Below are 19147 nucleotides of genomic sequence, written 5' to 3'. Positions count from 1 at the left end.
GGCTACAGATCGCAGATGCCTTCCTCAGAGTTTCAAATGAAAAACAAAGTAGATGTTGGGCAGACAGATCTATTAATTAAAAGGAAATGATTGTAACTTTTAATTTTAAGGGGGAGGATTGGGACTTGGCACCTTCAAGAGGGTGCGACTTTTCAGAGTAAAATGTGGAACAGCAGCCAGTCTGGGAAGTCGTTTCACCTCTGACTCAATTCCTTTTTTTCCTCTTCTGTTTTGAATTGTGTTAGTCAAAGTGAAAGGGAAGAATTTGAAAACGAGTTCAAACAACAGTACGAAAGAGAAAAAGTGTTGTTAACTGAAGAAAATAAGAAACTGACAAGTGAACTTGATAAGGTGAGTGCTACAATCTCCCCTCCTTGAGCAGGTTCTGGACGTCCAGCACGGTGACAGAAATTGTAGCCTAGTCTTATACTCGGCACAACTCAGACTCAGTACCCCTCCTTATACACAAGAATTACTTGTGGGGTGCAGGCGGGGCTTCCTTCCACCCGTCCGTGCGGGGGCTCTGGATACGGCTTTGCTTATCCCCTCTTCTTCTTCATCCCTCTTATTTTTTGAGCCTCTTTTCTTTCTTTCACTCTCCATCTGTTCTCTTTTTACTCTTTCCTCTCATATTTGTCCCTTAACTCTGTCATGGCTGCCGAAGTTAAGCTGGCCCTTGGCAAGAGCAGGAACAATTAGGCCAAACTGGGGCAGGTTTGACAACCATGATTTCATGTTCATGGTGGAGAATTGCCTGTAGCTAGAAATAATATCCTTGGTGGGTAGGAATCCAGAGAAACCTACTCTGCCTGTGGGCGCCCGGGGGCTCAGGTGGTGAAGCATCTGACTCTTGGCTTCGGCTCAGGTCATGATCTCACAGTTTGTGGTTTTGAGCCCCGCACCGGGCTCTGTGCTGACAGCGTGCAGACTGCTTGGGATTCTCTGTCTCCCTGTCTCTCTCTCTGCCCCTCCCCTGCTCACTCTCTCAATCTCTCTCTCTCTCTCTCTCTCTCTCTCAAATAAGTAAATAAACATTGAAAGAAAGAAAGAAAAGAAAAGAGAAAAGAAGCAAAGCTCCACCTAAATTCTGTAGCTCAAGTAAAGAACAGAACCATAGATTAAACTTAGACTCAGCCAGATTTATGAACGAAATTTCAAATACATAAAGGGAATGTTTTTCCATTTAGTAGCTCAGATTTTTTGAACTGCCATCCTTTTGCATTTCTTTTGTCAGTTCCTAACAAACAGTTGTAAAAATCCTGATATTATCCACATGTTTTAGTAATCATATTTACATTTAAATGAGAACGTTTGGGTAATTGTATTTTATGGTGATTTCTAGGATTTTCCTCCCGGAAAAATATTTTGTTCAACTATTAATTATTCCAGTAACTAATAATGACCATGACTGAAAGAGTCATGAATTGAAAGCCCATGACTAAATAGTCATAAAAGAGAGGCTCTTTGTTCTGTTTTCCATTGCATTCCGTATCTTTCACTACTTACCCCATGACTGTTTGGTTTTTTAAACATTTAAAAATGACCTTGCTTGTTCGGTTGAAAACTACTTGAGAAAGAATGTACACAAACTCTGTGGGAAGTAGCCCAAAGGTAGTATGAGTGTTTTGTTCAGAGTACAGAGAGCATGTGAAAGTTACCGTGTGACTTTTCGTTATTTCCGTTTAAATAAAACTAGTAACATTTGAATTTTATCCCCATAAAATTTAAGTCACGTAATTGTTTTTTTCATGTGTTGACTAATAGCGACTGTAAAATAAAACACTATTTCTGTCTATAAGACAGAATTTAAGATTCTCTTAAGAGTTACCTTGAGGTAAGAAATGTAATTAAACTCTAGAAGTCCTCTTCATGTAGTTTCTAGTAGAAAATGTATACAGTTCAAGAAAAATTATATTGAGAAACAATCAAATTGAATGTAGATCAAATCTTGTATTCACTCCTTGGTTTTTTTCATCACTAACCATAAAGTTCTGTTGAGTTTACGAGAAGCACATATTTCATTTTTAAGCAATACTCTTTGGATTTTGATGAGATGTGAAGGATAAAAATAAAAGCTTGTCCCCGAAGCTTGTAAAAATAGAATGTTACCTTTTCTTACTAACATGAAAGCTCTGATGAAGGATAGGAGTAGAACTCTGAGGGCAAATATTTAACGACAAACGATAACAAGGAAATATTCATTCCTGGAGCAGTAGAGACAGACCTGGGTTCTGCTACCATTTAAGCCCCTTCCCAATTTTTGCTGTTTTTATTCAGCCTTTGCTTTCTTCCTCCTTAACTGTCGGTTCACCTACCTGAGCACTGTTTCTTCTATTCGTTCATTTTCTGGTTTGGTTTGAACTGTATATTTTTGCCAGGAGGAGTAACCAGAGTACTTTTGCCATTGTTGTTCCAGCCCTTCCATCTGGAACCCAGTGAAGGGATTCAAACAGAACTTCTGGTATAGAAGCCAGAAGGCAACTGTTAGGTTAATTTTCAAACTTATATAATTAATCTCATGAAGAGATTCTCACATGCACAGTTTTAAACTCTAAAAATTAAAATTTTAAAGGAAATCAAAAGAAAGTGTGTTGATATTTTCAGAAGTCTGCTAAATTTATTACAGGGGCGCCTTGGTGGCTCAGTCGGTTAAGTCTCCGACTTTGGCTCAGGTCATGATCTCTCAGTTCATGAGTTTGAGCCCCACATCGGGCTCAGTGCCAACAGCTCAGAGCCTGGAGCCTGCTTTGAATTCTGTGTCTCCCTCTCTCTCTGCCCCTCCCCTGCTCGACCTCTCTCTCTCTCTCTCTCTCCCCCCCAAAAAAATAAACATAAAAAAAATTTTCTTTTAAAGATAATTTATGGCATATAAAATTAGCCATATATGTTAGGAAGTGAAAGTAAATGATTTTCCAGTCAGGAAAAATATTATTTTTGTCTTGGTTTTAAATCACACTATTTTACAAAAATCAGAATTATAAAAAACGTGGCATATATTTAACATAAAAGTTAACCCACGATCTCATCACCACAAAACAACTATGGTAATTTTATATGTTCCTTTCCAGATTTTGTTTATATATATATATACTATTACGTAAGTGCAGTCATATATACATTCCATTTTCTAATCTGCCTTTTCACTTAAAATGTCCTGAGCATGTTTCCATATTCTTATGTAGTCTTATAATTACCATAAGCCAAATATGTCAATGTACAAATAGCAAAACCTTCTCATTTCCAAAGAAGCAAAATGAACAAACCCTTAGGTAGAATGTACTAATGAGTTACTTTATATTTACTCAGAATTTACTTCTGAGTTACTTTATATAAATCATTTTATCCTCACAAAAGCTCTGTGAGGTGTACCCAATTATTCTTGCCATTTTATAGATGAGGAAACTGAGGCAGAAGGAATGAAGCTCCTTTCCTAATCAGAGAACCAGGAAGTGGCCAAACGGAATTTGGACACAGGCAGTCTGGCTCCAGAGTCCATGCTTTTATTCAGTAGTAATGAAAATATTAGCATTTCTCTGAGTAATACTAAACAAATCTACTTAAAACCACTTGTAGGTGTCGTAACATAGCCGTGCAAAATCTGCATTTCCTCTCCTTCCTGCAAACATTTAGTTGACGTCACTCACAAATTAGTTGGAAGGGCTGTCAAAAAAGGTGTGTTGTAGGAATGAATTAGCGAAGACGTTGCATCTGCCAGAAGAAACTTCAGAAACAGCTGGTAGACTTCTGGCTAGGCTAACATGAAGAGATTGATGAATCCTCTCAAGAAAAGAAACATTTCAAGGTGGACACGATTGTCAAAAACAGTGATTTCGGAGCTCTGGGAAGTAAGGGGAGGAAGACCACTCTGAAACATTGCTGAGATAAGTGAAGGAATGTCTGAACAAGCGGAGAGATGGACCCCCGTTAATGGGCGAAAGACACATCTGCAGAAGAAACATACTTGAAATGGAGAAGGAACTCTTAACACTCATTAATAAGAAATAAATACAAACAACCCATTGAAAAAAATGGGGAAAGTTTTTGAACAGACATTTCATGAAAGACCTATGAATGGCAGATCAGCTCGTGCAAAGATGTTCATTGTGGTCAGGAAAATGCCAGTTAAAACCACGGTCACGTGCAGCTGTACTCCCTCAAGAATGGACAGAATCCATAAGAATGACCATACCCGCTGTTGGCAAGGACGTGGGGGAACTGAAAATCCCACGCTGCTTGCAGGCGTGGAAGGTGGGAGAGCCACTTTAGAAACAGTTTCAAAAGTTCTCAGAAAGTTAAGCTTACACTTACCACGTGACCCAGAAATTTTCCTACTTACTTATTTAAGAGAATTAAAAACAGAGCCCTTTTCAAGACTTGTATGTGAATGTGCATAGCACCATTCTTCCCAAAAGCAAACCACTGGGAACAATACACATGCCCACCAACTAATGAACAGGCAAATAAGGTTTCCTATTATCCATATGATAGTCTACTACTCAGCTGTAGAAAGGAATGGATTTCTGATATGTGCAACACTGTGGTTGAACCTCAATAATATGATGAGGTATTAAATTGCTAAGAAAAGCAAAACCAGAGAAGCAGAAAACAGATCCGTGATGCCTGGAACTCAGGGTGGGAGCCAGGATTGACTGCAAACCAGCACTGGGGAAATTTCTCGTACCAGAAGTGTTCCAAAACGGGACTGTGGTGGTTGTTGCACGACTGCTTAAATTTATTAAAAATCTTTGAACCATACACTTGTAACGGATGAGTTTTATTAAAGGTAAATTATACCTCAGTAAATCTGTAAAAAGAAGAGAGCCGGTAAAGTACGCTTTCAGACATAAGTGGCATCCCTTGAGGTACGGAACTTAAATCCCTTCTTAATAGGCAGCTGAGGGTGTACGTGGGCCTTGATAGCTTCTCTGGACCCCATTTCATTCTGAGAAGACCATGATGTTGGGCGTAGGGTTAAACAGGGAATTACAGCTGTGTTCCTTTGGTAGAGTGGAAGAAATGAAACCGCATTGGGTTGTGTCTTAAGTGTCTCTCTCTCACAGAAGGATAGGCCAAAACACATGCGAGAAAAACCCTGGGTCATTAGGAGAATTGGTGATACATTTAGATGGAGGAGTTGGCATGTGTGGCCTGTAGGCAAATCCGGCTCTCAGACTGTTTCTTTATGACCCATGAACTAAGAAGAGTTTTTACACTTATAAGTAGGTTTTTCTAAGAAGAACAAGATATGATGGAGACCACATGTGGCCCACAAAGCCAAAAATACATACTATCTAATGCTTTACTGGAAAGCTTGCAGATCCCTGACTTAGAACATGGTTTTAGCCTGTATTAGAAACTGAACCTAACATACACATGCATACACACACACACAGACACACACACACGTATGTGTAAAGATACTTATTGTAAGGAATTTGCTTACCTGATTATGGAGGCTGACAATCCCAAGACCTGCAGTTTGCAGCCCGGAGACCCAGGGGAGCCTACAGTGTAGTTTCTGTCTGAGTCCAAAGGGCTTGAGACCCCGGGAGGAGCTGCTGTTTCAGTAAGAGTCCAAAGGCAGGAAAAACCAACATCCCAGCTTGAAGGCATTGAGACAGGAGGAGATTTGACTCACTAGGGTCAATCTTTTTGTTCTTCTTGCCTTTAGCTGATCGGATGGGCCCACTATGTTAGGGAGGGCAATCTGCTTTATTCAGTTTACTGATTCAAGTGTTAATCTCATCCAGAGGCACTGTCACAGACATGCCCTGGTCACATGTGGGTACCTTGTGTGGCCCAATCAAGTTAGCACATACAATTAACCATCACCAGGCCCCTCATCTCCACAGACCTGTAAATAGCTCTTCTAAGAAAAATTCATCTCCTTCAAGTTGAGTAATCGAAAGGAAATGAACACAGTATCTCTATACCAAAAAGCAAGAAAGGAATACTAACTAACGCAGCTTGAGACCATTTATCAGAGAAAATGTAACCATGAGATAAAAATTGAATGCAAATATTTTATCATAAATTTTAAAAAATGTATTAAAGCAGGAACTTTTGCTTCTGATAGGACAGATTAACTTGCATCATACCCACCACCTCCGCAAGAGCTGGATTTATTCTTTACTTGTTTTAATTTCCCACTGTATTTATCTGCAGCAAGGCATTGGAGAGTGAAGAGGGCAGCCTTCTTTACTGACCAAGATCCCATAGTGGAGCAGTGCAGGGCGTTGAGCCCAGCACTCGGTGCTGCTTTTCCTTGAAGCATTTGCTGATAGGAAAGCAGTAGCTGAGGAGCCAGGAAGCTGAGCACAGTATTCCACAGTCTCACGGGTTTGGAGAGAGAAATACAAGCTTTCCGTTGGACTCATTGAAAGGCTACATTTTAGGAGTAAGAGTGAACTGGAAAGAGATGAGCACTCTCAATGACTGAAAACCAGCCTGCAGTACCTGACCTATCTTGGGTCTAAGAAGGGGGATATGATACCGAGCCTCAAATTACCTCTAAAATTTTCATATGAAATGTGTGGCATGCATTAAACAATTACCATGCATACTAGGAGATACAACTGCATCACTGAAAACCAAGAGTAAAAATATAATTGCAAAAACAAAATAAGGAAAGAAAAAATGAAAAAAAAATCTAGACAGTCCGTATAAATAAACCCACAGAGATTCCCGTGAGAATTTTCATAAATGAAAATTTAAAATAACTGTATGATAGAAAATAGGAAACGTGATGAATTTCAGCAGACAACTGGAATGTATACAAGAGAGTCAAGTAGCACCTCTAGAAGTAAAAACTAAAATAACCGAAATGCCCAATAGAAGATTTTAACAGCAGATTGGAAAGAGCCAAAGAAAAGAGTGGATAAGTAAAAAAAAAAAATTTCAGACTAAAGTACAGGTAGAGATTAGAAAGGATGGAAATACCTAAAAGAGGACAAAAACCTAGGGGACATGGTATAAAGAACTGACGTACAAATATTTGCTTTCCCAGATGGAAAGGACAGAGAGACTGGCAAAAACAGTATGTGAAGAGTACATGGCCCATAATTTTCCGAACCTTATGAGAAACATTTACATACAAATTCAGGAAATGCCACAAACGCTAAACGTGATAAATAGAAACTAAAACCCACTTAGAGACATCAGAGAAAATCGGCTAAAAACTTGCAGCTAAAGAAAATCCTAAAAGCAGAGCAGAAAGTCACATTATATTCAAACGAGTAAAAGTTAAACCAAAAGCTGACTTCCCAACAGAAAAAAATGAAATCAAACAGGAATAAAAACAGGGAATAAAAAGGTATGACATTTTCAAAGTGCTGGAGGATGATTATTGCCAACTTAGAATGTTCTATACATCAAAAAAAAAATCTTTCAAAAATGAAAGCAGAAATTGAGACTACAAAACTCTGCAAGACCAACAACCTACTTTTTTCAACAAATAAATTACAAGAAAAGTAAAAGTTCTGAAGGGGAACTGCTATAGACTGGAATGTTTACGTCCCTCCAAAATTCCCATGTTGAAACGTAACCTCTCATACGATAGTATGAGGAGGTGCTGCCTGTGGGTCGTGGTTAGTGCCTAGGGTGGAACCCTCATGATGGGATTATTATCCCTATGAAAGTGACCCCGGAGACCCCTCTCAGGCCTCCCACCTCATAAAGAGGCTGTTCCTCTGTGAACCCAGGAGCAGCAGCCCCACCAGACCCTGAATCTGCTGGCACTTTGATCCTGGATTCTCCAGCCTCTGGACTGTGAGAAATAAATGTCTCCCACTTAAACCACCCGGTCCCTGGTATAAATAAAAGAGACTTAAAGGGCATAGGGAACATAAATCTATGTTTACTTGTTGGCAACATGATTCAATTTAATAAACTGTTAACGTGTTTTGATCTTTTGAGGTAACTGGAAATTTGAAGTGACTACCTATGTGACGATAATAAGGAAACTCATTAAATTTAATAACACTGTGCTTATATTTTGAAAGAGAGGGTCTTATTTACAAGAGATATACACAGAAATATATATGGGTAAAATTATAGATGTCTGGTATTTGCTGCAGAATAATACAGGAGGAGGGAGGAAGAAGACAGGATACAAATAAAATGGCATCGGGAGTGCCTGGGTGGCTCAGTCGGTTAAGCCTCCAACTTCAGCTCAGGTCGTGATCTCATGGTCTATGAGTTCGAGCCCCGCGTCGGGCCCTGTGCTGACAGCTCAGAGCCTGGAGCCTGTTTCAGATTCTGTGTCTCCCTCTCTCTCTGACCCTCCCCCATTCATGCTCTGTCTCTCTCTGTCTCAAAAATAAATTTAAAAAATGTTTAAAAAATAAAATGGCATCAAGGTGATAATTGTTGATGTTGGGTGTGGGCTCATGGGAATTAACTTACACTGTCCCATTTTTACATATGCTTGAAATTCTTTATAAGATTCTATTTTTTAAAAAGGATGACATAGAGATTTTCAGATCAAGAAAAAAACCAAGAGATGTTGTTATCAGTGGAACCTGGGGAGTTTTCAGGCAACTGGAGGTTTGCAGAGGGAAGCAGTTTAGCACAAGGAGTAGGGGAAAAGCAAAAGCAGGAAGAGAAAATATTCGATGTTTCCAAATTCAGTGACCAGAAGGGTGCCTAATAAGAAATCAGGAAGACCATCAGTGTTTAGCGGAATATGGTGAGTTATCAAATTTAACAAGAGGTGTCTGGGCACCTTACATTCCTGTTCGTAAAAGTCACACGTGTCTTAAAACTGCCTTTCAGCTCACCACCTTGTATGAGAACTTAAGTATACGCAACCAGCAGTTAGAAGAGGAGGTAAAAGACCTGGCAGACAAGAAAGAATCGGTTGCGCATTGGGAAGCTCAAATCACGGAAATCATTCAGTGGTGAGTACTCGTTTCAGTGTGTTTTTGTGGGTGATTTTAGACATACGGCCAAGTTGGCGTGAATTCCGCAAGGCTACTAACATGGGTATTTTTTCCCCCTTATTTTATGGCTTTGACAAATAACTTTCCCTGAGAAACATAGTTTTATTACTGACCTGTTATTTATTACCGATCCGTATTCTTGTATATTTTCAACTGTTCCTCTTTTCCCCAATGCAACAAGTAGCCCGTGTCCGCCTTCCACAGCTTCATTGAAAACTGGTGTTTCTAAGAAAAGAAAAGAAAAGAAAAGAAAAGAAAAGAAAAGGTTATTCTAAGACAGTTGGTCCTTAAAAAAACTGAAGAAACTCATTCACTAGCTATAAGAATTCCTTTGTAAGACCAAAATTGCTGTTTGCGATTATTTTAAGAAACAGACGGCCCGGAGAAGAATTTCGAGCCTGAAGATGTGCCATCACTTTCTTTCGTATACCACAGACTGATTCACACATGGCACCGTAAAAACCTTAAATGGTCACAGTTTCATATTATCAACTATTCTTTAAGCTCTCAGGATTTAATTTGGAATAATCACCTTAGTAACTTTCACATTATTTCATTAAGCGATTCTGGTATTTGTAAAAGTGTGTGTATTTTTATAAAACATGAAGAAAGTTGAATCCAATAGGGACTTTATTTTGTAATGAAAATAGGTGGCTTCACTTTTTATATTTACTTTTCAACCTTTTGGTTCTTTCTGGCACATCATGGATGCTTAATTTGCATGAAAACAACTAGTTTCTTTATGTATCTATAGACCAGTCATTTGGTGGGAATTTTAGTTTCTCATACTCTTATTTTGGTTCTTCAAGCATCATTTTCCATTTTCCTACCTTAGGGCAGATTCATACCCTCCATCTTAAATAAAATCAGAAGTGAATAAACACTGCAAGAGATCTTACCCAGATGACTCAAGTATTTTGATAAAGGCCTAACTACAGAACTCTTGTGTTCACTCACCTTTGGCTTATGAATGTGACCGTTAAATGCATATCTAAACAAAAATGCCCAAATTGTGGAAATGTGGTTGTGTTCCAACAGTTAATGATTCATTAATGGTTAATTTGTGTCCTTGTCATCAAGTCTACATTTCTAAAGCAAAATCATTGTAATTTTTAGCCAAGCTTGTAATATCAAAAATTACGGGGCCACCTGGGTGTCTCAGTTGGTTAAACATCTGACTCTTGGTTTGGGCTCAGGCCATGATCTCACAGTTTGTGGGTTTGAACCCTGCATCAGGCTCTGTGCTGATATTATGGAGCCTGCTCGGGGTTCTCTCTCTCTCCCTCCCCGCCACCCCTTCCCCTCTTATGCACGCACATGCTCTCTCTCAAAATAAATAAACTTAAAAAAATAATGTCGGGGCGCCTGGTGGCTCAGCCGGTTAAGCGCCGACTTCGACTCAAGTCAAGATCTCACTGTTCAGGGGTTTGAGCCCTGCATTGGGCTCTGTGCTGACAGCTCAGAGCCTGGAGCCTGCTTCGAATTCTGTGTCTCCCTCTCTGCCCCTCCCCTGCTCACGCTCTGTCTCTCTCTCTCAAAAATAAACATTAAAAAATTAAAAAAATAATATCAAAAATTATGACTCTTAACTACTTGGAACTGGTGGTGGCAAAACAAACAAACAAAAAAAACTATGACTCTTCATTTGTAACTACATTATTTTGTAATCAAACTTATAATTAAGCTGTTGCTGAAAATGACTTTACAGAAAACAAAGATGATCTGGCCAAAGCCAGAGTTCCTAGACAACTAATTTTTTCTAGTGACAGGCATGATGGGTTCAGATGGAATGAGAAGTAAGGAAATAAGCTTTAAAGGTAAACTCTGGAAAGGGTTAGTGGAAAGGATGAAGGTGAAGGTTTTCACACGATACCACAAAACCATCATTTTAGACTTTTCACATTCAAGTGAAATGTGCACAAGAAATCAGGAATGCAAGCAAGTCACTTTACGTAAAAGCTGTTGTTTAGAAATGGGCTAAAATATGAGATGGCTAATTATTAAATACACAATAGGGTAAAAGTAAAAGACGTAGTCCATGTTCTCAGACTTCCCACCTTCTTGGAAGTAAATCTGGGACATTCTGTTCATGCTTAAAAAGTAAAGAGTCTCAGGCTGTTTTGAGTTTTTCAGTCTGTACATTAAAAAATGAAGTGATGCTAGGGGCGTCTGGGTGGCTCAGTCGGTGGAGCGTCCGACTTCGGCTCGGGTCATGATCTCACAGTCCGTGGGTTCCAGCCCCGCGTCGGGCTCTGTGCTGACAGCTCAGAGCCTGAGAGCCTGCTTCACATTCTGTGTCTCCCTCCCTCTGCCCCTTCCCTGCTCATGCTCTGTCTCTCTCTGTCTCTCAAAAATGAATAAACGTTAAAAAAAAAAAATTTTTTTTTTTTAAATGAAGTGATGCTAGAAATAGGAAGATGGCAGTGGAGTAGGAGGACCCTAGGCTCAGCTCATCCCGTGAATACAACTAGATAACTATCAAATCTGACTAAATACCCCAGAAATTCACCTGAAAACTGACAGAACAGACTCCACAGTTAAAGAGAGAGAAGAGGTCACATTGAAGAAGGTAGGAAGTGCAGAGACCTGGTCTAGGGGAGAAACGAATCCTGACTGCTGCCGAAGGGAGGGAGCCATGGTCATGGAGAAGGGTGAGAGAGAGAGGAGCACACAAGGGAACTCATAAGGAGAACATCTCCCCACAGCCATTGGCTTGGGAAATAAGAGGGACTAAATTTTGTGAGTTCTTGGAACCAGCAGAGCTTGAAGACTGGAGTTTTAAAGGTCAGTGGGAAATAGAGCCTGGAGGGCACTGCGCTGCTCTTGGAGAGAAGGCAGGCCAACAGCCTGGAGATAGATGACCTGGAAACAGTGATCTGAAGAGCCCCTAGGGCACACAGTGGGGAGGTTATTTGCTCTTCTTGGAGTGTAGCCCAGAGAGACCCCATTCATGGAGAGACCTCTCCGAGAACAAGAGTAGCTGGCTGGCACCATCTCTCCCCAGCCCCTCAGCATAAACACAGAGCCACCTGTGGGAAGATACCGGCCGCCTAACCTGCGTACGCCAAGCCCCACCCCCATGTGCTCTGGTGGGACTGCCCTTCTCGATCATGCTTACCTTAGCCGCATTGTGGCAGCCCCTTTGTGCCAGAAGGGTAGCACAAACCCTTGCCCATACCACGTCTCCCAACCAGAGAGTTTTGCAAGGCCTCAGTTCCAGTGGAGGTCCCATTTCACAAGCAGATCAAAGCAAAATTGGCTAAAACTCAACACATTTAGGCCAGGGACTAAACTCTGCCCATAGCAGGCAAGGAGAGCCTCTGCAGACAACTGGCCTCAAGGACAGAGCAACCAGAACAGAGCAGCAGAGCACACACAGCACACACTGGGGACACTCCCTGAAGTGCCAGGCCTTGGGCACTATATGACCTCTTCTTCATGAAGCCATTACTCTCAAGAGCGGGAGAGATAACTGGCTTTTCTTTTTCTTTTTTAATTTAAGTTTTTTTTAATGTTTATTTATTTTTGATAGAGTGCAAGCGAGCAGGGAAGGGGCAGAGAGAGAGGGAGACACAGAATCCAAAGCAGGTCCGGGCCCTGAGCTGTCAGCACAGAGCCCGACGCAGGGCTCAAACCCAAACAGCGAGATCATGACCTGAGCTGAAGTCAGACACTTAACCGACTGAGCCACCCAGGCGCCCCATAACTGGCTTTTCTAGCACACAGAAGCAGACAGAGATTTAGACAAAATGAGAAGACCAGGGATTTGTCCCAAATGAAAGAACAAGATAAGGCCGTGACCAGAGATCTAAGCAAAATAGATGTAAATAACATGTCTGATGGAGAATTAAAGTAGCAATCATAAAGATAGTCACTGGACTTGAGAAAAGAATGGAGGACATCAGTAGCACCCTTACCACAGAGATAAAAGAGTTAAAGAATCAGAGATGAAGAGTGTAATAAACAAGATTAGAAACACATTTGATGCAGTGAACAGCAGGCTGGAAGAAGCAGGAGAATTAATGAATGACGAAGGCATAGTAATTGAAAGCAGTTCAAATGTGCAAAATGAGAGCAGACTTAGGCAACTCAGTGACTCCGTTAAATGTAATAACTTTGGTATTATAGGAGTTCTAGTAGACAGAGAGAGAAGGAAGGAAGGGAACAAACATCCAGATCCAGGAGGTACGGAGAACTCTTCATCAAAATCAACAAAAGCAGGCCTACATCAAGACATATTGTGATTAAATTTCCAAAATACAGTGTTAAAGAAAAAAATCTTAAAAGCAGCAAGACAAAATAAGTCAGTAATGTACAAAGGAAAACCCATAAGGCTAGCAGGAGATTTTGCAATAGAAACCTGGCAAGCCTGAAGGGAATGTTATGATATACTCAGCGTGCTGAATGGGAAAAATATGCAGCCAAGAATACTCTGTCCAGCAATGATGTCATTCAGAATAGAAGGAGAGATAAAGAGTTCCCTGGACACACAAAAACTAAAGGAATTCATGACCATTAAAGCAGCTCTACAAGAAATATTTAAGGGAACTCTGAGTGGAAAGGAGATACCAAAAGTGATAGTATAAAGGTAGGAAACATAAATGCAGTAAAAATGAATGCTTCTGTAAAAAATCAGTCCAGGAACTCACAAAAGAGGGTATAAAATATGACACCATATGCCTAAAACGTGGGGAGGAGAGAAGAAAAGAATGGGTTCAAACTTAAACGACCATGAACTTAATATAGACTGCTGTATGCAGATGTTGTATACAAACCTAATGGTATAACGATCTATCAAAAACCAGCAATAAACATGCAAAAAATGAAGGCAAAGAAATTCAAAGATATCAGTTAAAATCAGACCGTAAAAGAGAAAGATGATAAAGGTTCAGAGAAAATCTTCAGAAACAACCACAAAACAGGTAATAAAATGGCAATAAATACATATCTATCAATAATTACTTTCTAAATAAACTGCTCTAATCAAAAGACTTAGGGTGTCAGAATGGATAACCCATCTATGCGCTGCCTACAAGAGATTCTCATTTTAGACCAAAAGACACCTGCATATTGAAAGTGAGAGGATGGAGAAACATTTATCATGCAAATGAATGTCAAAAGAAAGCTGGATTGGGGACGCCTGGGTGACTTAGTCAGTTAAGCGTCCAACTCTTGATTTTGGCTCAGGTTGTGATCTCATGGTTCATGGGGGTGAGCCCCGCATCAGACTCTGCACTGACAGCGTGGAGCCTGCTTGGGATTCTCTCTCTCCCTGTCTCTCTCTGCTCTTCCCCAACTCACACTCTCTCCCTCTCAAAATAAATTTTAAAAAGAAAGAAATCAGGAGTAGCAATACTTAGGTCAAGCAGAGTCGACTTCAAAACAAAGACTGTAACAAGGGCAAGACACAAAAGGGTGTTATAATAAAGGGGACAATGCAACAGGAAGGTATAACAATTATAAATATTTATGAGCCAAACATGGGAACACCCAAATACATAAAACAATAACAGACATAAAGGAACTAATCAATAATAATACAATAATAGTAGGGGACTTTAACACCCCACTTACAGCAAGCAGTGAACAGATCATCTAAGCAGAAAATCAATAAGGAAACAGTGACTTTGAATGACACGCTGGACCAGATGGACATAATAGATATATTCATAACATTCCATCCTAAAACAGCAAAATATCCATTCTTTTCAAGTGCACATGGAACGGTGTCTAGAATAGATAACATATTAGGCTGCAAAATAGGTCTCGACAAATTCAAGAAGATTGAAGTCATATCATGCACCTTTTGTGACCGCAATGCTACGAAACTAGAAGTCAACTACAAGAAAGAATCTGGGAAGACCACAAATACATGAAGGTTAGATAACATGTTACTAAACAATGAGTTGGTCAACCAGGAAATAAAAGAAAAAAATTAAAAATGCATGGAAACAAAGGAAAATGAAAGTAGTCCAAACCTTTGAGATTCAGCGAAAGCAATTCCAAGAGGGGAGTATATAGCAATACAGGCCTACATCAGGAAGCAAGAAAAATCTCAAGCAACTTAACCTTATGCGTTACCTAAAGGAGCTAGAAAAAGAACAACAAATGAAGGCTAAAGCCAGCAAAAGAAGGAAATAATAAAGATTAGAGTAGAAATATATGATCTAGAAACTTAAAAACAGTAGAACAAATCAATGAAACCAGGAACTGATTCTTTGAAAAAATTAATAAAATTGGCAAACTTCTAACCAGACTTATCAGAAATAAAAGAGAAAGGACCCAAATGAATAAAATCACAAACGAGAGAGGAGAAATCATAACCAACACCACAGAAATGCAATTATAAGAGAGTATTATGAAAAACTATATGCCAACAAGTTGCACAACCTAGAAGGAATGGATAAATTCCTAAAAACATAAAATTACCAAAACTGAAACAAGAAAAAATAGAAAATTTGCACAGACAACTAGCAAAAAAATCAAATCTGTAATCAAAACAAAACAAAAAACTCCCAACAAATAAAAGTCCTTGAACAGATGGCCTCACAGGGGAATTCTGCCAAACATTTAAAGAAGAGTTAACACCTATTCTTCTTCTCAAACTATTCCAAAAGGATAGAAAAGGAGGAAAAACTTCCAAATTCATTCTCTGAGGCCAGGGTTTCCCTGATTCCAAAACCAGATAAAGACACCACAAAAAAGAGAACTACAGGCCCAGTATCTTTAATGAACACAGATGCAAAAATTGTTAACAAAATACTAGCAAACTGAATCCAACAAAACACTTAAAAAATCATTCACCACGATCAAGTGGGATTTATTCCCAACTTGCAAGGGCGATTCAGTATTCTCAAATCAATCAACATGATCCATCACATTAATAAAAGGAAGGCTAAGATCCATATGATCATTTCAGCAGATGCAGAAAAAGCATTTCACAAAGTTCAACATCCATTCATGATAAAAGCCCTCAACAAAGTAGACTTAAAGGTAACATACCTCAACATAGTTAAGGCCATTTATGAAAAACCAACAACTAGTATCATCCTAAATGGGGAAAAACTAGTAAGAGATTTTCCTCTGTAGTAAAAAAAAAAAAAAAAAAGACGGGATGTCCACTATCACTTCTTTTATTCAACATAGTGGAAGTGTTAGCCACAGCAGTCAGACAAGAAAAAAATAAAAAGCATCGAAATCGGCAAGGAAGAAGTCAAACTTTTACTATTTGCAAATGACATGATACTATACGTAGAAAACTCAAAAAACTCCACCAAAAACCTGCTGGTCCTAGGATACAAAATCGGTATACAGACATGTTGCATTTCTGTACACCAATAATAATGGAGTGGCAGACAGAGAAATTGAGGAGTCAGTCTCATTTACCATTGCACAAAAAATAATAAAATACCCAGGAATAAACCTAACCAAAGAGGTGAAAGATCTGTACTCTGAAAACTATAAAACATTGATGTAGAAATTGAAGAAAACACAAAGAAATGGAAAGACATTCCATGCTTATGGATCGGAAGAACAAGCATCGTTAAAATGTCAGTACTACCCAAAACAATCTATAGATTTAATGCAATTCTTATAAAAATACCGACAGCATTTTTCACAGAGCTTGAACAAAAAATCATAAAATTTATATGGAACCACAAAAGACCCCAAATAGCCAAAGCAATCTTGAAAAAGAAAAGCAAAGTTGGAGGCATCACAATTGCAGGCTTCCAAGTTATATTACAAAGCTGTAATAACAAAAACTATATAGACACAAATACAGACAAATATAGACACATAGGTCAATAGAACAGAATATAAAACCCAGAAGGGAACCCACAACTATACGGTCGGTTAATCTTCAACAAAGCAGGAAAGAATATCCAATGGAAAAAAGAATATCTCTTCAACAAATGGGTGTTGGAAAAGAATGAATGAAAAAGAATGAAAGTCCATGCAAAAGAATGGAATTAGGTTACTTTCTTTTACACAATACACAAAAATAAATTCAAAATGGATTGAAGACCTAAATGTGAGACAGGAAGCCATCAAAATCCTAGAGAAGACAGGCAGTAATTTCTTTGACACTGGCCATAGTAACTTCTATATATGTCTCCTGATGCAAGGGAAACAAAAGCAAAAATGAGCTGTTGGGACTACATCAAGATAAAAAGCTTCTGCACCGTGAAGGAGACAATCCACAAAACTAAAAGGCAACCTACAGACTGGGAAGAAATATTTGAAAATGACATATTCTGTCAAGGGCTAGTATCCAAAATACATAAAGAACTTACAATACACCCCCGAAATGAATAATCCAATTTTAAAAACGGGCAGAAGACATGAACAGACATTTTTCCAAAGAAGACATACAGGTAACCAGTAGACACATGAAAAGATGCCGAGCATCACTCATCATCAGGGAAATACAAATTAAAACCACAGTGAGATACCATCTCATACCTGTCAGAATGGCTAAAATCAACAACACGGGAAATAAGTGTTGGCAAGGATACAGAGAAAAAGCAACCCTTGTCTACTGTTGGTGCAAATGCAAACTGGTGCAGCCACTCTGGAAAACGGTATGGAGGTTCCTCAAAAAGTTAAAAATAGAGCTGCCTTACGATCCTGAAATCACCCTACCAGGTATTTACCGAAAGAGTAGAACAATACTAATTCAAAGGGATATATGCATCCTATGTTTGCAGCAGCATTATCAACAATTAGCCAAATTACAGAAAGAGCCCAAATGTCTCTGGACCGATGCATGGATAAAGAGGATGTGGTATACATATACAGAGGAATATCAGCTATGAAATGGAAAGAAATCTTGCCATTTGCGATGACGTGGATGGAGCTAAAGAGTATTAGCTAAACAGAATAAGCCAATCAAACACAAAAACCATATGATCCCACTCCTATGTGGAATTGAAGAAACAAAACAAACGAGCAAAGGGAAAAACGAGAGAGAGAGAGACAAATAATGAAACAGATTGTTAATAGAGAACAACACACTGATGGTTACCAGGGGGGAGGGGTGGGGGGGTGGTGAACTAGGCGGCGGAGAGTGAGGAGGGCACTTGTCGTGAGGAGCGTCGGGTGTTGTAGGGAAGTGGTGTCTCACTGTATTGTATGCCTGAAACTAGTGTAGCACTGTAAGTTCACAAACTGGAATTTAAACTAGAACTTCAACAAAAATGAGGCGATGCCCAAACAAGGTTTTAGGAGTTTGTAATATATGGTATTTTAAATGTTTCCGTTGGACAAAGTAATGGTGTTAAAACAGAACAGGTGCTGTTGTATGTAAGACCTCAGTTAGATGCATTTCTAATGGCCCCTTACTCTGCCCCCTCCACCTTTCCTATGAAATATCCCTCTTCTATGAAAGAATACCTTTTAGGGCAGGGAGACCTTGTTGTTCATCACTGTGTGCAGTGCTCACCATTGGCTCATCAGAATACATCGCTCTTTCTCTTTGAAATGATAGGACAAAAAAAACTCGGAGTCATAGTCTAGTCCCTAAGAGTGATGTCTAAAACCCATTTCCTCACATCTGCTGCATTCTTCCGGTATAAATAGGCGGTAGAGTGGTCTGTAAAAGCTAGGACTTTGCCTTCAAGCAGCTTATAACATTTAAAAGTTTAAAAACTAATGTGACTGGATTTGGAGATTAGTTACAAGACTTAAATGTAAGTTGCTCTACATATCATACAATACTGATTTTCCTATAGGAGTGTAGAAGAGAATCACCTCAGACTGGGGTGCTTAAGAAAGCTGGGGGTAATCAGTTGAACTTACAATGTGTTTGCTGAAAACCCTGAGGTTAATAAAGAGTCCTATACTTAGGTTGGCTGAATTGGAGGTTCCATATAAAGCGATTGGAAATAAGACTAGTAAAGTTACCACCATACAGTTACCATGAATACTGGGTAAGAATTTGATCTTTATAAGAAGGAGAGAAGGTTTTTGCAAAGGATAATGGCATTGATTAGATGATGCATTAGGAAGGCAACTCTTTATAGTGGTGTTCAGGATGAAATAGAGGGGAGTTTGGGGGAAACTGAACAAATGGAGAAGATATTATGGGAGAAGAATCTATAGGATTCTTATAATTATGAATTAAGGACAAGAGATGATGAAGAATTAGTATTTCCAAAATTCTGAGTTGGAGAGATTAAGAAAATGATGATATCATTGAAATAGGAAAG

At 39.3% G+C, this 19147-nt stretch overlaps 1 protein-coding gene across 16 annotated transcripts in view; it reads left to right on the top strand.

Annotated features, from left to right (window-relative positions):
* The window catches only part of CDC42BPA (CDC42 binding protein kinase alpha), a 322044-nt gene that overhangs the window by 227869 nt on the left and 75028 nt on the right, over nt 1-19147 (top strand). For all 16 annotated transcript variants that reach the window (XM_078441190.2, XM_078441187.2, XM_081791830.1 and 13 more), the window contains 2 exons: nt 246-351; nt 8773-8897. In XM_078441190.2, the coding sequence (XP_078297316.1) occupies nt 246-351; nt 8773-8897 (231 nt within the window). The remainder of the gene's footprint in view (nt 1-245; nt 352-8772; nt 8898-19147) is intronic.

The sequence above is a fragment of the Panthera onca genome, chromosome F1 (genome assembly GCF_046562875.1).
Source record: "Panthera onca isolate mPanOnc1 chromosome F1, mPanOnc1 haplotype 2, whole genome shotgun sequence".
Taxonomy (NCBI): Eukaryota; Metazoa; Chordata; class Mammalia; order Carnivora; family Felidae; genus Panthera; species Panthera onca.
Note: the sequence above shows the minus strand (reverse complement) of the source record. Positions and strands in the feature narration are given on the sequence as shown.